The 16922-nt window shown below is 49.4% G+C and overlaps 2 protein-coding genes across 6 annotated transcripts in view; one reads left to right on the top strand and one right to left on the bottom strand.

Annotated features, from left to right (window-relative positions):
- KREMEN1 (kringle containing transmembrane protein 1) overlaps nt 1-5614 on the bottom strand; it is a 68174-nt gene extending 62560 nt beyond the window's left edge. For 2 of the 5 annotated variants that reach the window (XM_082641252.1, XM_082641253.1), the window contains exon 1: nt 5395-5614. In XM_082641252.1, coding sequence (XP_082497378.1) covers nt 5395-5491 — 97 coding nt within the window. In that variant the 5' untranslated portion in view covers nt 5492-5614. The remainder of the gene's footprint in view (nt 1-5394) is intronic. The other 3 variants (XM_082641254.1, XM_082641255.1, XM_082641256.1) reach the window with 3 other exon arrangements.
- LOC309814580 (uncharacterized protein C22orf31) lies at nt 5490-16597 on the top strand (the record flags this gene model as incomplete). The annotated part of the gene is given in 8 exon segments (XM_082640580.1): nt 5490-5536; nt 5639-5833; nt 6625-6662; nt 6724-6829; nt 14834-14864; nt 14868-15280; nt 16159-16432; nt 16436-16597. Coding segments are annotated over 8 exon segments (1266 nt in total).
- Nucleotides 16598-16922: the final 325 nt, after the last annotated feature.

Here is a 16922-nt window from a genome sequence, read left to right as displayed (position 1 = left end):
GGGGGAAAAAACAGAGTGACCTCAGGCTCCTCTCCTAGACTAATGCTTCCGGGATCCACCTGGATACTCAAGGTCAAAATGAATGTGGAAGAATGTCAGTCACCGTTCTCACTCATTCACTGTGAGCCAGCCAGAAACTAACCTGCCAGGTGACAAAAGGGGGCTTGAGGAGACTTCACCTCAAAACCTGCACAGGTAGTTTGCTAAGGAACACATTCACTTCCTCCTCTGTTATCCTTATTCAGGAGGCAAAAACTAAGAAAAAACTACAGATCCAAACTTACGGCCTCTCCCAAGTGTTTTGCATTAACTGTTCCACAGTACAAACACAATCAATTTGGTATGTTTGAGTGTTTCATTTTGTTTTTTCGAAAATGTTTTAATTAAAACAAAATAATCATCCATGCTAAGCACACTGTTGTTTTTTAAAGGCCACTTTTAAAATGACAATAGAACCATTCAACTGTTTAGGAAAGTGATAGAAGTTTCTTTTCTTTTTTTTTCCTTTTTTTTTTTTTTTTTTTTTTTAAATGTCTCAGGGCTGGTGCCACCTGCTGCCTGGGCTTTCCTCTGAGAAACAAATCTCTCAACAGTTTGATCCAAGCAACATCTGCAGAGCTGAACAAACAATGGGCTGGTTCCGAAGAAGGCTCTATTTTCTTTATGTAGTGCACACTGAACCACAATGAATTACCTTTTTTTTTTTTTTTTGCGGTACGCGGGCCTCTCACTGTTGTGGCATCTCCCATTGCGGAGCACAGGCTCCGGACGCGCAGGCTCAGCGGCCATGGCTCACGGGCCCAGCCGCTCCGCAGCATGTGGGATCTTCCCGGACCAGGGCACGAACCCGTGTCCCCTGCATCGGCAGGCGGACTCTCAACCACTGTGCCACCAGGGAAGCCCCTGAGTTACTTTTTAAAGTATTCTTTAAAGTCTTATTAAAGATCCAAATGTATGTGTATGAAATTTCCCTCCCTCGATATGTTTTGTTTGTTTGTTTGTTTTTATTAGTTTCTGCTTTATAACAAAGTGAATCAGTCATACATATACATCTGTTCCCACATCCCTTCCCTCTTGCGTCTCCCTCCCTCCCACCCTCCCTATCCCACCCCTCCAGGCGGTCACAAAGCACCGAGCTGATCTCCCTGTGCTAATTGTGGTAAAATATACATAACACAAAATTTACCTTTTTAACCATTTCTCCCATGCGTCTTAAAGTTAGTTTATAGTAAAAGGTAAAAGGTTCATTCAGCAAGCCTCCCTGTCACTTTTCCAGACCAGTGAACACTGCAAAAAATCAACACATATGGACCTAGAGCAGGACTTGGTCAAGTCCAGCCTGCAGGCCAACTCTGGCCCACTGCCTGTTTTTGTATGGCCCATGAGCTAAAAATGCTTTTTAAACTTTTAAATGGTTGAAAACAACCAAAAGAACAGTATTTTGTTGACATATAAAAATCACATTAGACTTCCCTGGTGGTTAAGAATCCACCTGCCAATGCAGGGGACACGGGTTCGAGCCCTGGTCCGGGAAGATCCCACATGCCGCGGAGCAACTAAGCCCGTGTGCCACAACTACTGAGTCTGCACTCTAGAGCCTGCAAGCCACAACTACTGAGCCCACATGCCACAACTACTGAAGCCCGCACGCCTACAGCCCGTGCTCCACAATTAGAGAAGCCACCGCAATGAGAAGCCTGTGCACCACAACAAAGAGTTGCCCCCAGTCACTGCAACTAGAGAACGCCCGCATGTACAACAGTGAAGACCCAACACAGCCAAAAATAAATAAAAATTTTAAAAAACTTAAAAAAAAAATCACATGAAATTCAAATATCGGTGTCCATGTAAGTTTTCTTGGAAGAGAGCCACACCTATCCATTCACAGTCTGTCTATGGCTGCTTTGCTCTACAAACATGACCTCCCTTCTCTTCATTCTTTGAGATTCTGCAGCTGTTGTACTGCAACAGACAGTACATGGCCCACAAAGCCCAAATTATTTACTGTCTAGCCCTTTACAAAAAATGTTTGCTGACACCTACCTGACCTAGAGCCTAAGATGGCATTATAGGCTCAAAAATTCTAAACTAAAGATGGTATATTGCCCATCACCCAAAATTCCTAATCTGTATATTGTGAAGCAATTTAAAGCAATATATTTTACCTTCATCATTTATTGCTTTTGATCCAAATATGCTAAATCATAAGTAAGTATATCAATAATATCTATATTAAGTGTACCAACTTGCTGTTTATTAGCAGTGAGCCTAAATTGAACTTCATTTTGCTCTAAGATTTATAAAAGGTCTCACTGCATATCTCAAACACTTAAACAGCTTTGTCGAGGGGCCAAAAATTTTCACAAAAAGATCAGAGTTCTTTGATGCCAGGTCAGTTTTGACAGTTTCCTGTTTCTTAAAATACATAAAAGTAACTGGTATGCACGTTAGTCCCCTTCACTCCTCTCAGCCCCTGGGTTGTATACAGGTAATTCTATACAACATTAATGGAGTCCCCAAGAGGGATAAGGCCCTGTACAGCATGAAGCTCTCACTGTTAACTGAACTCATAGGTTTTATGGCAAGACACACTGCTGTCTAATGGGACAAATTCTACATGAGAAGCTGGAGGAGGATGAGCATAAAAGGCAGTTCACAGCAAACATAACCAGAGTTGATACACTCTGTTGACGCACACCTGAAAGCCCCTAAATGTGGTGAAACACCCAAGCAGGTATATGCCTTAGGCGGAAAACTCAGAGCTGAAGTCCACTCAGCCTTCTCTGCTCTTCCTACCTCTCGGCTGTCCCCTGCAGGTCAGTAAATTCCAGATGGGAGTTCACTTCAGAGAGCCCATCAGCCCACGGCCCTGGCTGCCTTCCTCCTTGAAAAGGGAGTCTAGATTCCACCACTAACCTCTACCTTCCTCCTTATCAGTTGTGAAGGAACGGAGAGAATCTCAAAGAATGAAGAGAAGGGAGGTCATCTGGGGTTGGCTACACACTGTAATTAGAAGTAGCACTGATAGGGAATGAGCTAACTTTTTATAAAGTCAGCATTCAAAAATGCAAACCACCAGTAATTTAAATATTACAAAATTATGCAGAATATAAGTATTGAAATAATTTTTTCCATCCACAAAATTTTAGAGAAAATTACAGTATCAAAAATATGAAATGTCAAGTTTGGCATATCCTCAGAGTAAAACGTGTTTTTTATTGGAAAGGATTTTTAAAAACTAGTGGGTAGGCTCTAGACAGGATGTGATGCTGAAGACCATGTGGTATCTCCCTAAAACTGCCTCTGGAACTAAAGAGAAGTCACAAAGGCACTGATGTACTAAGGATGGGAGGGAAAAAAGCTGGTGAGGCTCACTCAATTGGGAACATAGGCCACTTATCATAAATCATTTCACAATGGTTATTTCTTTGTCCCTACCCCAGACTCCAATAAAAGCACACACCAAGGTTTGAAGTTCAAACTACATAAGAGCTGTTGCATTTGACCCTTCCGAGCAAAGCAAAGGTGCCTGAGGAGAGGGTGCCACCTTCCAACAAGCATAAGCACACAGCTGGCTCACTGAACACTTTTCAGAGCTATTACTCTGCCCTTTCCAGGAGAGGAAACAGTTTATTTCCACCCATACCTCTCTCTCCACAGAGGACATTAAATCCTGACCACACATATGGCAAAGTGGAGCTAAGGGGTTACTAGGTTACAGTTATGTTGACATATCCTGGCTCTCAGAAAGTCCCTCCTTCATTCCCCACATACAGCAAACAGCAGAAGTGATCAAACTTCTGCACAAGTTTTTGTAGTTGTCCCCTAGAAGGCCACTGATCACTCAGAAACCACTTCCTGAGCCTAAGGTTTATAGCACTTGGAGAGCCCCCTTCTACCATTCTAAAGCCAAGCTTTGCCTTTAACAGGGATTAATCAGATTGGAAGCTCATAGCATTCCCACGGCAAAGGAGGTGTCCAGCACTTGGTGAACTGTAAAGCACTATAAAAAGAAGTATTAAGTATGTTTAGTGACTGCCTGCTATATGTGGGTGTGTTACCTGCAGTACATCATTTAATCTTCACAACACCCTGCAAGGGAGTTATCATCATCCCTTCTTTACAGATGAGGAAACTGAGGCTCAGAGAGCTGAAGGCACAACCCAAAGTCACATAGTAAGTGACAACACTAAATCCTTATCTTTATCACAAATCCAAGCTGTTAAGTAAACAAAGCAACTTGGAGTTTTCTTTCATCAGCAAAATCCTGTCTCTCCAACATCACAGCCTGCGACTTTGGGTGGAGAACCCAGAGGCCGCTTTTCTTACTTCAGCAAACCTGAAATGCATTTTTCCCGTCCCTTCCAACACCTGAACAACTTGCGGACAAACGTACCTGGGCCAGACAACGCCCCCTTGCCTGCTCTTCAACTTGGAGAGTTCTGTTGCAAGGAAAGGTGTGCGGGCAAGCTAAGCAAAGTCCCAGCTTCCATCCTGGTCTAGGGCCCCACTTGGGGAAGACCTGGCCTTGACCTTGGCCTGGGGAGCGGGTTACCCTCTTTAAAGTGCGGGCCTACTGGGGAAACGAGTGCTCGGCACTGCACTCCCAGGATAAGCACCCTAAGCTCTACAGGGGAGAAGTTTCCCATCACCCCTTACTTTCTTCCCCTCTCCACGCTGGACCTGCACCGAGTCACGGGGAAGTTCAAAGCGGCCCCGGTGGGGTGGGGGATGGCTAGGGAGGGAACGTTCTGGCTGGGTAGAGCCGGTCTTCTCCGGACCCAGGTCTACCTCTAGCAGGGCGGGCAGGTCAACCTTACTCTTCTCGACTTGTACTCAGAAATTAGTGTTGGGCAAGCGGGTGCAGCCGGGACCGGGCAGAGGGGCCGGGCGCCCGCTCTCGTCGCCTCCGCACCCGCTCGTGAGCGGGTAGACACAGGGTTCGCGGGCGTGGGTGGGAGGGGGGACTGGGGGCGTCGTTGTGGGGCTTGCGGAGGGGATCTTGGCCCGAGGTGTCGCTGAGGGGCTTGGGGAGGGGGGGCAGCGTCTTGAGGTGGGGTGGGGGAGCGTCCCGGCCCGGGGGGAGTCGCTGAGGGACTTGAGCTGGGGGTGCCGGGTCCTGAGACAGAGGAGACATCCCGGCCGGGGGGACGTCGCTGAGGAGCCTGACCAAAGGGTCTGGGAGGTACTGAGGCAGACAGAGCGCCGGCCGAGGGCGGCTGAAGGGGTCTGGGGGGAGTCCCAGGTCCTGAGAAGAGGGGCTGCCCCGTCTGAGGGGCGTCGCTGAGGGGCTGGAGAAGGAGTCCCAGAAGGCAGGGGCGAGGGAGTTGGGCCCCCCGGGCGGGCTCCGCGCAGGACGGGCGGAGCGGGGGGTTGGGGGGGTAGCTCACTCACCGGGTCCGGGGCCGAGGCCGGGGCTGGGCGCGGGCCGGGCGGCCAGCGTGAGCGCGGCGGCGGAGAGCAGGGCGAGGCGGGCGGCGGGCGGCGCCATGGGCCGTCAGTGCGGGGCCCCGGGGCGCGGCCCGGGGGAGAAGGGGCAACGCAGGGAGCCGGGGGCGGCCATGGGAGCGGGACGCTAGGCTCGAGCGTGGCCCCGCCCCGGCCGCCCGGCGGCCCCGCCCAGGCCCGCCCTCCCCAGCGCCGCCACCGCCCCTGCCGCCAGCGGCCCGCCAGGCTCCGCCGCGAGGCCCGAGGGGCGGAGCCGAGTGCGCACGCCCGCCTCGCCCCGCCCGCGCCTGCCACTCACGCTCCCGGCCCCGCCCACATCCCCTGCACCTGGGCCCGCCCACCCGCGGACCACTTTTTTGGTTGGTTCGAGGGGCGGGGCCCGCAGGTGAGGAGCGGGGCCTGGGGCACAGCCTCCGAGTCCACAAGCGGAGGTTTGACCCGGCTGGACCGGGCCGGGCGCCCAGTGACCCCTTCTCCACCCTCACTCGGGTCGTGACCCACACGCGGGCTCAGCCGTAGCCGTAATAGTCAGAACAGCAGTCTGCAAACCGCTTTTCCCTGCTTGGCTCATCACAGCGGTTTAAAAAAGGGTGCTCTGGAGTCAGCCTGTCCGGGTTCATATCCCACTTGATCACCTGTAAAATCTTGGGCGGATTTAAAAGAAAAATAGCTCTCTTACTTCAATTTCCTTATCTGTTAAATGGGGACGTTGATAGCAATTACTCCCAAAGAGGTTGTACTAAATGAGACAATGCGTGGAAACTTTTACACACACACAGTAGGAACTTAGAAAATGTTGAGTTCCTTTCACCATCCCAATTTTTGTAGCCACAAATGAGGCAGAATACTGAGCCCCGGTTCCGAATCCTATCGCACATTTTTTGTCAGCTGGGGCAAGTTTCCTGCTCTTTGTCATCTGCAAAATAGGAATATTAAAAGGTCTTCACAAGATTAGATTAGATTAGATTAGATAGATTCAAGTAAAGCGCCCGAAACCAAGAAAAGCCAGAAGTGGGTGGGGCAATGGTGCTTTCTTAGACACTGCGATCCCGGGACGCAGAGAGCGCGTGGCTCGCTTAAACTCTCGGCCCCGCGTGGCCTCACTCCCCCACAAGGTCTTCCCCGCCCGCCCCCGGGGTCTGTGGTGGGCCTCTCTCCTCCCCCGCACTCCCCCAGGCAGAGATTTTCCTTCGGCTCCAGCCTAAACCGCCGCGGTGACGCCCCGCGGGGCAGGTCCAGGCGGTGCGCCGGGCGCTTTTAAGTCCCTGGTCCCAGACTTGCAAGTGCGGGCCTGTGCCCGGCGCGGCGGCGGGAACCTCAGCCCTCCTGTGCTGACTCGCCGCGCCCTGAGCGGGGCTGGGCTGTCCCCGGCCCGCCTTAGGTGCACCGGCCTCTTCGCTCCCTAGCCATCCCCCTCGCCCGGTCCAAAGACCCGCCACCTCGCCCCCAACCACCCCCCCATCCCAGCTGCTCCCAGAGCTGGGCCCCAAAGGCGCAACTACTCCCACGAGGCTTCTTGGCTCCGTCACACCACCCACACGACCCAGTGCCACGGCAAGAGTATGCTTGTTGAATCACTGTTTTCCCTGGGTCATTACCGAGGTCGAGAATCCTCTGGCTCCTTACTGGAGCAGGGGGATGCCCTCCACATCCCACCTGGTGTCTCCCACTCTTGCTTACCTTCTTCTGCACCATTTTGGGCCCTTCCCCACCTCCAAAATCACCTCCTCCAACATAACCTGGGAATGCTTCAACTCTTAACTTGCACCCTCCCAGGCAGGAGGCCCTAGAAGGAGAATAAAGTGGGGAGATGCAGGTAAAACCATCAGCACAAAGCAAGTACTCAGTAAGCGTGATCCCTCCTCCATTCAACAAATACTCAGTGAGGAGCCCGTCAAGAGCACCAGCAAGACAAGAACTTACACTCCTAGAACTGACACTCAAACGGAGGGGAGAGGCCAGTCAACCAACAGGAAAATAATGTGAATTTCAGAGAGCAAAGTGTACTACAAAAACAAGAAAATGATGATATTGACAGAGGGTGCTCTGTGGACTGTTTTTTTTTTTTTTTTTTTTGCGGTACGCGGGCCTCTCACTGTTGTGGCCTCTCCCGTTGCGGAGCACAGGCTCCGGACACACAGGCTCAGCGGCCATGGCTCACGGGCCCAGCCGCTCCGCGGCATATGGGATCCTCCCGGACCGGGGCACGAACCCGTATCCCCTGCATCGGCAGGCGGACTCTCAACCACTGCGCCACCAGGGAGGCCCTGTGGACTGTTTTAAATAGAGTGCCGGGGAAAGGTTTTAGCAAAGTGGAACACAGCTGTCTACAGTTTACAAGGTCCTTTCATATCTCATCCTAGTTTCAGAGGAGGAAATAAGAAGAGGCAGATGGGGGGGGGGGTTCGAAATCAGGTTTATTTGGCCAAGTCTGGGGATTTATGCCTCATGGTAGTGGCTCCCATCTGTCTTACTGCCCTGCAGAAAGGCACCCCTGTTGACTGGGTTCCAGCCCCTTTCCTTTATTCTGCTCTCTTGGCCTTGTGTAAACAGAATGGGCTACAGTGAAAAATGAAAATGAAAATGTGGGGCCCCTTGTTCAAAATTTTTAAGAATTTCAAGATGGTGACAACAGAGCATTAAACCAAGCCTGAGGTCCTTCTAAGCTCGGGAGCCTGTGTCATTAACTACACACACCCCTGAAATGTTGCAAGCCCATGAAAGCTGGCTTGTACCACAGAGCTCAGAAATAGTGTGCAAGCTCCTGCCCCCACTGGCTGCCATGAGAAACATCTCTCTAGCTGTCCCCAGCCCTCCCTCCCCTCTTTTCCAGCGTAAAGCCCAGCACAGGTGATGGAAACAGCACACAGAGGCTAAAAATACAACCGAGCAGGTCTAGGTCAGGGCACGTAATGGCTCAAGGTCTTTGCTCAGTTATGTGGTCCCTGGCCCTGGCAAGGAGCTGCCTGAGATATTCATTTCAATACTTCACATGCCTCAGTCCTTAAGCAGCTTTATTTCATGGAAAGAGTGAGGGCATTGACTGTAGCCCCTGGGCCTCCAGGAAGATATCGGTGTCTGTCTGTCTGCCGGCTCTGCAGTCAGGCCCTTGGATTCCTCCCGAGGGCAGCAGGATTTGCCAAGAAGCTGAGAGATCTCAGCTGGTGGAGTTTGGGCGATCCTGGTATCTTTGAAACTCCAGCTGGGGTGATTTCTGCTCAAAGGGCAGTCATGTTGTGGAGAGAGCACTGGATGAGGAGTCTGATTATAATAACAAGAATAACAAACCTTTACTGAGGATTTTACTAAGCTTTCAGCAGTGTGCAATATTTGTCATCACATTTCTCATATGAAGGTAGCCCTATGAGGGAGGTACTCTTACGAGCCCCCTCATACAGAGAGGTTAAATGGCTTGCTCAAAGGTTGCCTAGTGGTGGAGCTGGACTATGACCCCAGGCAGTGGGACTTCAGGACCCTACTCCTCATCACCGTGGTGAATTGCCTTCTTTTCTTTATGGGGTTCTAGCAACCAATCCTACTGAGCGGTCCAGGGCTGGGATTAGGGTGAGGCAAGTGAGGCATTGGCCTCAGGCACAAGATTTAAGGGGGCCCCCCAAAACTCAGTAATCAAGACAAATATTTAATCAAATTTTAAATATAGTAAATATATTTAATGGACAGTGTTTTAATGCAATATCTTTAAAAACTCTAAATGAATGTCAAAAAATTAATGATGAACAGGGCTTCCCTGGTGGCGCAGTGGTTGAGAGTCCGCCTGCCAATGTAGGGGACACGGGTTCGTGCCCCAGTCCGGGAAGATCCCACATGCCGCGGAGCGGCTGGGCCCGTGAGCCCTGGCCGCTGAGCCTGCGCATCCGGAGCCTGTGCTCCGCAACGGGAGAGGCCACAACAGTGAGAGGCCTGCGTACCGCAAAAAAAAAAAAAAAAAAAAAAAAATTAATGATGAACAGAATCTCAAAACTTTAAATAAAAACAGGACCTAGATTCCTGATTTTCCTTTAGCCTCAGGCTCATCTCAGCACTGATCCTGTCTCCTGGGTTCTGGGTCAGGCAACAAGTGATGGAAAATTCAAGAGAAGCAGTAGTTAGTCTGTTCTGATGGGGGTGAAGGGAGAAAAAGAATTTGGTTTTGAACATAACGAGTTAGCAGTGTCTGTGGGGCATCCAGATGGCCACACCTGAGAACTCAGAGCCAGGTGAGAAGGGGCGGCAGGATGGGCAGGGCACCCTCATTTCACATACTTGGCCCGTGATAGGTGTGTATTCAGCACATGTGGTCTAAATCACTGGTCCTCCGAGTTTGCATCATGGTTCAGGAATCTTTTCAAGTTCTCTCATCCAAAGTTTTTCTCTTCTCTCCTAAAACTGCTACATCACAAACCTCAGATGTGTTCCCATATGGGTGTGGAAGTTTACTTGCTTGGGTGTTAAAATAAAAACATCTTCTGAGGAAATTAAAAACAACTAAATTCCACTAGAATTTGGGGGTGGGGCATGAAAGAGGAAGATGAGAATTCATATAAATTGGCTCAATTTCCTCTTTTTTTTTAAACTTTGTTGTTGTTTTTTTTAATTTTTGGCTGCATTGGGTCTTCATTGCTGCACACAGGCTTTCTCTAGTTGCGGAGAGCGGGACTGCTCTTCGGTGAGTGTGTGGGATTCTCATCACAGCGGCTTCTCTCCTTGCAGAGCACGGGCTCCAGGCGTGCAGACTTCAGTAGCTGCGGCACGTGGACTCGGTAGTTGTGGCTCGCCGGCTCTAGAGCACAGGCTCAGTAGTTGTGGTGCATGGGCTTAGTTGCTTTGCGGCATGAGGGATCTTCCCTGACCAGGGCTCGAACCCGTGTTCCTTGCATTAGCAGGTGGATTCTTAACCACTGCTCCACCAGGAAAGCCCAGCTCAATTTCCTCTTTATTCACTGACCCTCCGGAAGGAGAACAGGAGCTCAGAGAAATTAAAGAGAAGAGTGGTAGTAGAGGAGAGAAAGAAAGAAGAAAGATTATTGGAGCTAAAAATACATTGAGCAGAGACTGGCTAAGCATCAGAGAAGGGCAGATGTGTTTCCAGACAGAAGCGGTGGTTTAGATATGTCAGGAAGAACAGCTCCAAAGGATGGGCGGAAAATAAAGGTTATTTAGACTGATCTCAGCAGAGTGAAAAAGGTTCATTGGCGAACCAAACTCAGAAACAGGACTTTCAGCAACATGGAAGCCCCACAGCCTCAGCCCCAAGGTCTCTGGATCGAGTGTTGGCACCAACGATGGAAACTCTTGCCATGGTTTCAGGACCCTGGATCAAATAGAGTCTTTCCATCCTGACTTTATACTTCTGGACAACCTTCAACAAATCAACCTCTGTTAAAGACTAGTTACTTTCCTTAGTGTATCCTCAGGTACCTGCTTCCCTTTCCATCTAACAAAGCAGGGATATGCGGGACAACTTCTAAAACCAGGGGGAAATGTAGCTCCTGTAGATACATCACCTCCATAAGGTTGATGAATCTGACAAATGTTTAGTGAAGATGGATCGTGGGAAAAGAAATGTCATGATACCCAAGTCAGATCAGAATCATCCCTCGTTTCAAGAGGCTGATTGCTTGACAACAAGGATTTACTGTGTGGCACAGGGAACTATATTCAATATCTTGTAATAACCCATAATAGAAAAGAATCTGAAAAACTGTACCTCAATTAAAAAAAAAAAGAGGCTCATTGCTTGGCCTCATAAACCAGATGGGCACACAACTAAGGACCTGGGATGAAGTTCCTATAAAATGTTGGGTTAAGTCACTCAGACCATGAGCAACAGGGGCTCAAGAAGGGGTCAGATGAGTGAATGGGCCATAATATTAATAACATTAGGGACTTCCCTGGTGGTCCAGTGGTTACGACTCCGTGCTTCCACCACAGGGGGCGTGGGTTCAATCTTTGGTTCGGGAACTAAGGTCCCGCATGCCTCACAGCACAGCAAAAAAAAAAAAAAAAAAACACCAACATTAATTAGAACTTTATTTACTGAGCACTTACTCTCTGCCAGGAGCCATGCCAAGTGCTTCACATGTGTTGTCTCATTTCCTCCTCATAGTGATCCTGGGGTAGGCACTCCTACTATCCACATTTCACAGATGAGGAAAGTAAGGCCCAGAGATGTGAATTCACTTGCCCATTGAGAAATGGATCTGGGATCCATCAATAGGACTTGATGTGGTCCATGCCCAGGTGTGGTACGTGGATGGGCCAACCAGATGCAAGGCAAAATGTCACAGCATAGCTCTGAGTGGATAAGAGCATAGGTGGTATAGACCCTGGTTGGGTTGAGTCCAGCCTTTTTTGGTTACTAGCTTTTGGGCCTGAGGCATGGTCCTTGAGCAACTGGACCTTCAGTTTCTTTTCTTTTTTAAAATTTTTAATTAATTAATTAACGTATTTATTTATGGCTGTGTCAGGTCTTAGTTGCAGCACGCAGGCTCTTCGTTGCAGTATGGGTTTCTCTCTAGTTGTGGTGTGTAGGTTTTCTCTCTCTAGTTGTGGCACATGGGCTCCAGAGCATGTGGGCTCTGTAGTTTGCGGCATTCGGGCTCTCTAGTTGAGGCACAAGAGCTCAGTAGTTGTGGCATGCGGGCTTAGTTGCCCCGCAGCATGTGGGACCTTAGTTCCCCAACCAGGGATTGAACCCACGTCCCCTGCATTGGAAGGCAGATTCTTTACCACTGGACCACCAGGGAAGTCCCTGACCTTCAGTTTCTTCATCTATAAAGTAGGGATGGCAGCAGCACCCAAACTCATGCAGAAGACTGTTGGTAGCATTTGGTGAGATGATGTTGGTAAAGTGTTGTCTAGAACCATGTTTGGACTACAGTGAGCATTCAATCAACACAGATTTTACTGAAATAGGAGAAATAGCACAGGCCAAATTACCCTGAGTTATTTCTAAGGAACGTGAGGCTTACTACTAGGGCAGGGTCAATTGAAGGGAATTACACAGAAGGGAGAGAAGAATTTGATAGAACTTGAAGAGTCTGTATCAGCTGCCATCTGTGAGAACAGCTCTGTGCTAGAAGGAGATACTGAGTGCTCCTTGAGTCAAAGGCCTAGGAAAGTAAATACATTGGAGTGTCTGGAAAGAGGTGGTGTGGGAAAGCCAACCTCAGGATGGGGAAGGAGAGGAGGAAAGCAGAAGAGCAGCTCCATGTGCCATTCTTGCCCTTCTGTCCCCGCCGTGCAGGGTAAAGGAAGACCGTAGCCCCAGAGCCTGGTGGCACTTCTCCAGGGTTCACTGGCTTTGAAAGGATGCCTGCCTGCCCGGTCTCCAGACGTTTGCAGACCCCTCCCAAAGACAAACCCTTTCCAACGCCCAGCTCGAAAACTGACCCACCTCTCGAGAGGTGAGGCCAGAGCTTGCCAATGAATGGACCCCATCGTCCTCCCAAGCATCTGTGGGTCCAGATGCCGGTGGCCTGGTGGTGGTTCCACGGCAGCCTGCGGTGCGGTCTGCCTGCGACTTTGATTCACTCCAGGGACAAAAAAATCAAACAGGCAACGCATGTGATTCCATGGAACTCCTGCCAGACTCATACTCTGTTTTTCCACCATTTCGCTCTCCTCCCCCCGGAGAGGGAGCCTCCTTTGGCACTCTGTACATGAAAAATCAAAACCACCAACAGGGCAGGCACCTGATAAGGAGATAGGCATTGCCCAAGAGTTCCCAGGAAGAGGCGTCTTTGTTCTTGTTTCAAGCCCTTGACACTGCTAACAGCTCTAATTACTGCATTTGCCATGGGATGTAAAATAAAACCGCATTCCAGAAACCATGTATTCTCCCCGGGAGAGACATGTGGGCAGAGGTGCCCAGGGCTGCAGGAACGTGTTCTTTCATTTCTGGTCCCTAACCTTGGCAGCTATTCTGAGAACTTAACAGTACCTTCTTTATGTGCACGGAGAAGGGCCCTTTCGCACTTGTAAGGATGCATCTCGCTACCTGTATCCACAAATCTGGTCTGCGTATTTGACTACATTGCGTGCAAAGTGTGCTTCTTAAGAATGTCAGAACCTTCAAAATTCACCCGCGCCATACTGGGGAAAATGAGGGCTTGAGAAGTTCCTGAGGCTGTAAGCACAAGATAATAGAACTTCTTCCAACATAATTTAACTATAAAAATCTGATGATGTAACACCCACTCACACTCACATCACAAACCAAAGTGACATCACAAATACTAGAGATAAATGGTTCAAAACTGCATGAGAGGGCTTCCCTGGTGGCACAGTGGTTGAGAGTCCGCCTGCCGATGCAGGGGACACAGGTTCATGCCCCGGTCTGGGAAGATCCCACATGCCGTGGAGCGGCTGGGCCCATGAGCCATGGCCACTGAGCCTGCACGTCCAGAGCCTGTGCTCCGCAATGGGAGATGCCACAACAGTGAGAGGCCCGCGTACCACAAAAAAAAAAAAAAAAAAAAAAAAAAAAAAAACCTGCATGAGAGGCAAAATCTAAACAAACAGCAATTTGCCCATACATGACTGAGGCAGAGAAAGACAGGTGATAGAAATATTAAAACAAAACAAAACAAAAAAAACAAAGAGAAAAAGGGAAAAGAAAATACATATTTCTTCCCCCTACTAAGCTAACTAAAATAAAATTTAAGGCAACCGAAATATGGTGAGATGATTTTATTTTATTATAGATGACATTTCTTAGAAAGCCAGGTCTCTTTAAGTGTGTGATTCTAATCTATCCAAATTGTTCTCTTGTTCTTGGCTGGTCCCGAGAAATGGAGGCCAGCATCATTTACATTGTGCTTTTGCCTTTTTAGACCCCAGAGTATATTTCCCTGCTTAGCAGCTTTTCTTGGCTCATGGCAGTCTGGTTAGAAAGTGATTTCAGGGCTTGGCACGATTTTACCTGCTGTCATTTCTGGGTTGCAGCATAGTTGAGGAGTGGCTACAGCTCCTATAGGAAGCTTGAGTGATCCCATCTCCCATTCCTTTCCTGCCATGGGTTCCCTTAGCTTTCCAGGGGACAGAAGTGGTCTTTAATTCCTTATAAATGCTCCCTGACCCTCCCTCCGCTTCCAGCCCAAGCATGCTATGTTCTTTGAGAACCTGACCATCACTGTGACCTTGTGAAGTTCTACTGCTTCCCTACTTGGTACAAAAGGTTTTGGTGAGCAGGTGAGCAGGAGAGAGGTTGTGTAGAAAGATTTCTAAGAGCTGTGTGGAAGGAATGGTCTATAAAAAGATGTTAATACTTTACCTCCAAAGTAGACCTTCTAGTCTCTGCTTGAGAATTGGCCTTTTTTATTCCTTTTCTCCCCCTTATAATTCTAGCATATAATTCTAGCATATAATTCTCATCTCTCGTGAGACGAGATCCCAGCAACCCCACCTATGGACTCTGACAGTCTATCTTACTGAACACCAGGCTTCAGGACTGCTATGTGGACTTGCCAGCTCTCACCAACATCTGGACAACCAGAAAGTGTGCAAAGCAGAACATCAATGCTCCCGTACCAGGTACCACCTCTTCTTGGGAAGTTGTAAAGAACCCATTAATTGCCAGTTCCTTCTCCCTGGTTAAACTGTTGCTCAGGCGACAACTGAAGGAGAAATGCTGCCCAGTACCATGCAGGTTTGGAGATGCGAAACCCTCAAAGAGATTAAAGCCCAAGGACGATTCAGCAACGAAAGCCGCCCAGCGGGGCGGGATAAGAAACTCCATCAGTTCCAAGAGCAAGTGGCCAGTGGGGCAGTGGCCAGGCTCACCCAGGCACAGGAGGCCTGTAGGAGGCGTCAACGAGGTAGGTGATGGATGGTGGTGGAGAAAATGTGATGGGGTGGGGAGAGGGAAAGGTAAGCTAGGGCTTCATGCCAAGAGAAGGAAATCCTGAACTTAAAGACAGGATTGTTGGGGGTCAGGATGGGGGCGGGGGTGTGATTTAGTAGAGAGAGGACAGATCTGGGGTCATGCATATTTCTCCTTTGCTCAGTTTGAGAGGAGGATAAAGTAGCTTTCAGAAGTGGAGACAAAAGAAACTTGACATGAAGCAAAAATGAGGATGGGAAAGGCTCAGATGCACATGCTTGAACCCCAGAGCTGAGCCACAGACCTGGTCATGAACTTCCACATGGAGAACTTGGCATCCAGAGGCCTGATCTGAGTCCAGCTCCGTTAGTCCATGGTGGCCAGCAGAGCTCAGAATGCACCCTGGAGCTAGGTGGTCAGTGTTCAAATCCCAGCTCTGACCATAATTGAGGGGGACCATGGGCTCAGTCTCTTTCTACCTTGGTTTTCGTCATCTATAAGATGCGGAGAAACAGCCCTTCCCTCACAGGGTTTCATGAGGATGAAATGAGTTAATGCATGCAAAGGGCTTTTGAGCAGAGCCTGGCACACAGTAGATGTTTAGGGTCCTGGGTGCACTCAGTAGGTGACAGCCGTGGTCCACCTTCTGGCTGTGTGGCCTTGGGCAAACTCATTCCAATTTCCTTGCCTTTAAAGCTGTCTCCTGCTGACCTTACAGGGCTGTGGGGAAACGCTCACTCCCTGAAGGAATTCGGTAAACTAGAACATGCTAGGCAAATGTTGGTTGTGGCTGTAACCAAGACTTGGGGACACAAATCCCAGATAATTATCCTGAGCTCCCTTCTCAAGTTTTAGCTTTGACTTCTCTGCTTTCTTCCTGGCTACAGTAAAGAAAGTTCAAAGGAGAAAAAAGTAACACTCTGCCAAGATCTTGAGAGCAGATATGCTGAACATGTGGCTGCCACCCAAGTGCTACCCCGGGACATTGGGACGGTGTCCTGGAAGGGCCGAGCCTCACTTCCGGAAACCAGGAAGAGACAGCAGTTGTTGGAGGATGCATTAACCATCCATGGCCTCTGCACAGAGGGCCACCGGGCTCTGCACCACACGGTTGTGGAGCCAATGCCGTGGAATCCTTCGGGGAACCTCGAGAGGTACAGTTAGGAGCTGGGCAAGGCCATCAAAAAAAGGCCCTGGGAGGCTCTTTGCAGCCAGGCTGCCACCCCTGAAGGTGCTCAGAAGGACCCACTGCCAGGCAGGAAGAGGCTGGAGGTCCGTGAGGAGCCTGCTCCCAAGAAATGGCACAAGTTAAAGAGCGAGAAATAGGGACAGGAGCTCACAGGATTAGGGTATTCTCTGCTAGATATCCGAAGAATAAACACCACTTTGCACCTTCCACGCGATCTCAGAGCACTTTACAGATCAGTGACTACCCTCCCCGGGAAACAAGACAGATGGGTATGAGATTCACTTTAGACTCAGGGCCCCTCTCCACCTTCATGATTTGGTCATTTCCAGGCTGGATGCTTAAGCTTTTTTCCTACGAGTCCCTTTTCCTTAAAGAGGGGCTGGAGGGCCTCAGTCTTCCAGATAGGAAAAGGCTTAGCAGATGAAGTCGATGGTTATACCCAGTTTACGGTCCCTATGTTCG

The sequence above is a fragment of the Mesoplodon mirus genome (genome assembly GCF_964341445.2).
Source record: "Mesoplodon mirus genome assembly, chromosome: 13".
In the NCBI taxonomy this organism is placed as follows: domain Eukaryota; kingdom Metazoa; phylum Chordata; class Mammalia; order Artiodactyla; family Ziphiidae; genus Mesoplodon; species Mesoplodon mirus.
Note: the sequence above shows the minus strand (reverse complement) of the source record. Positions and strands in the feature narration are given on the sequence as shown.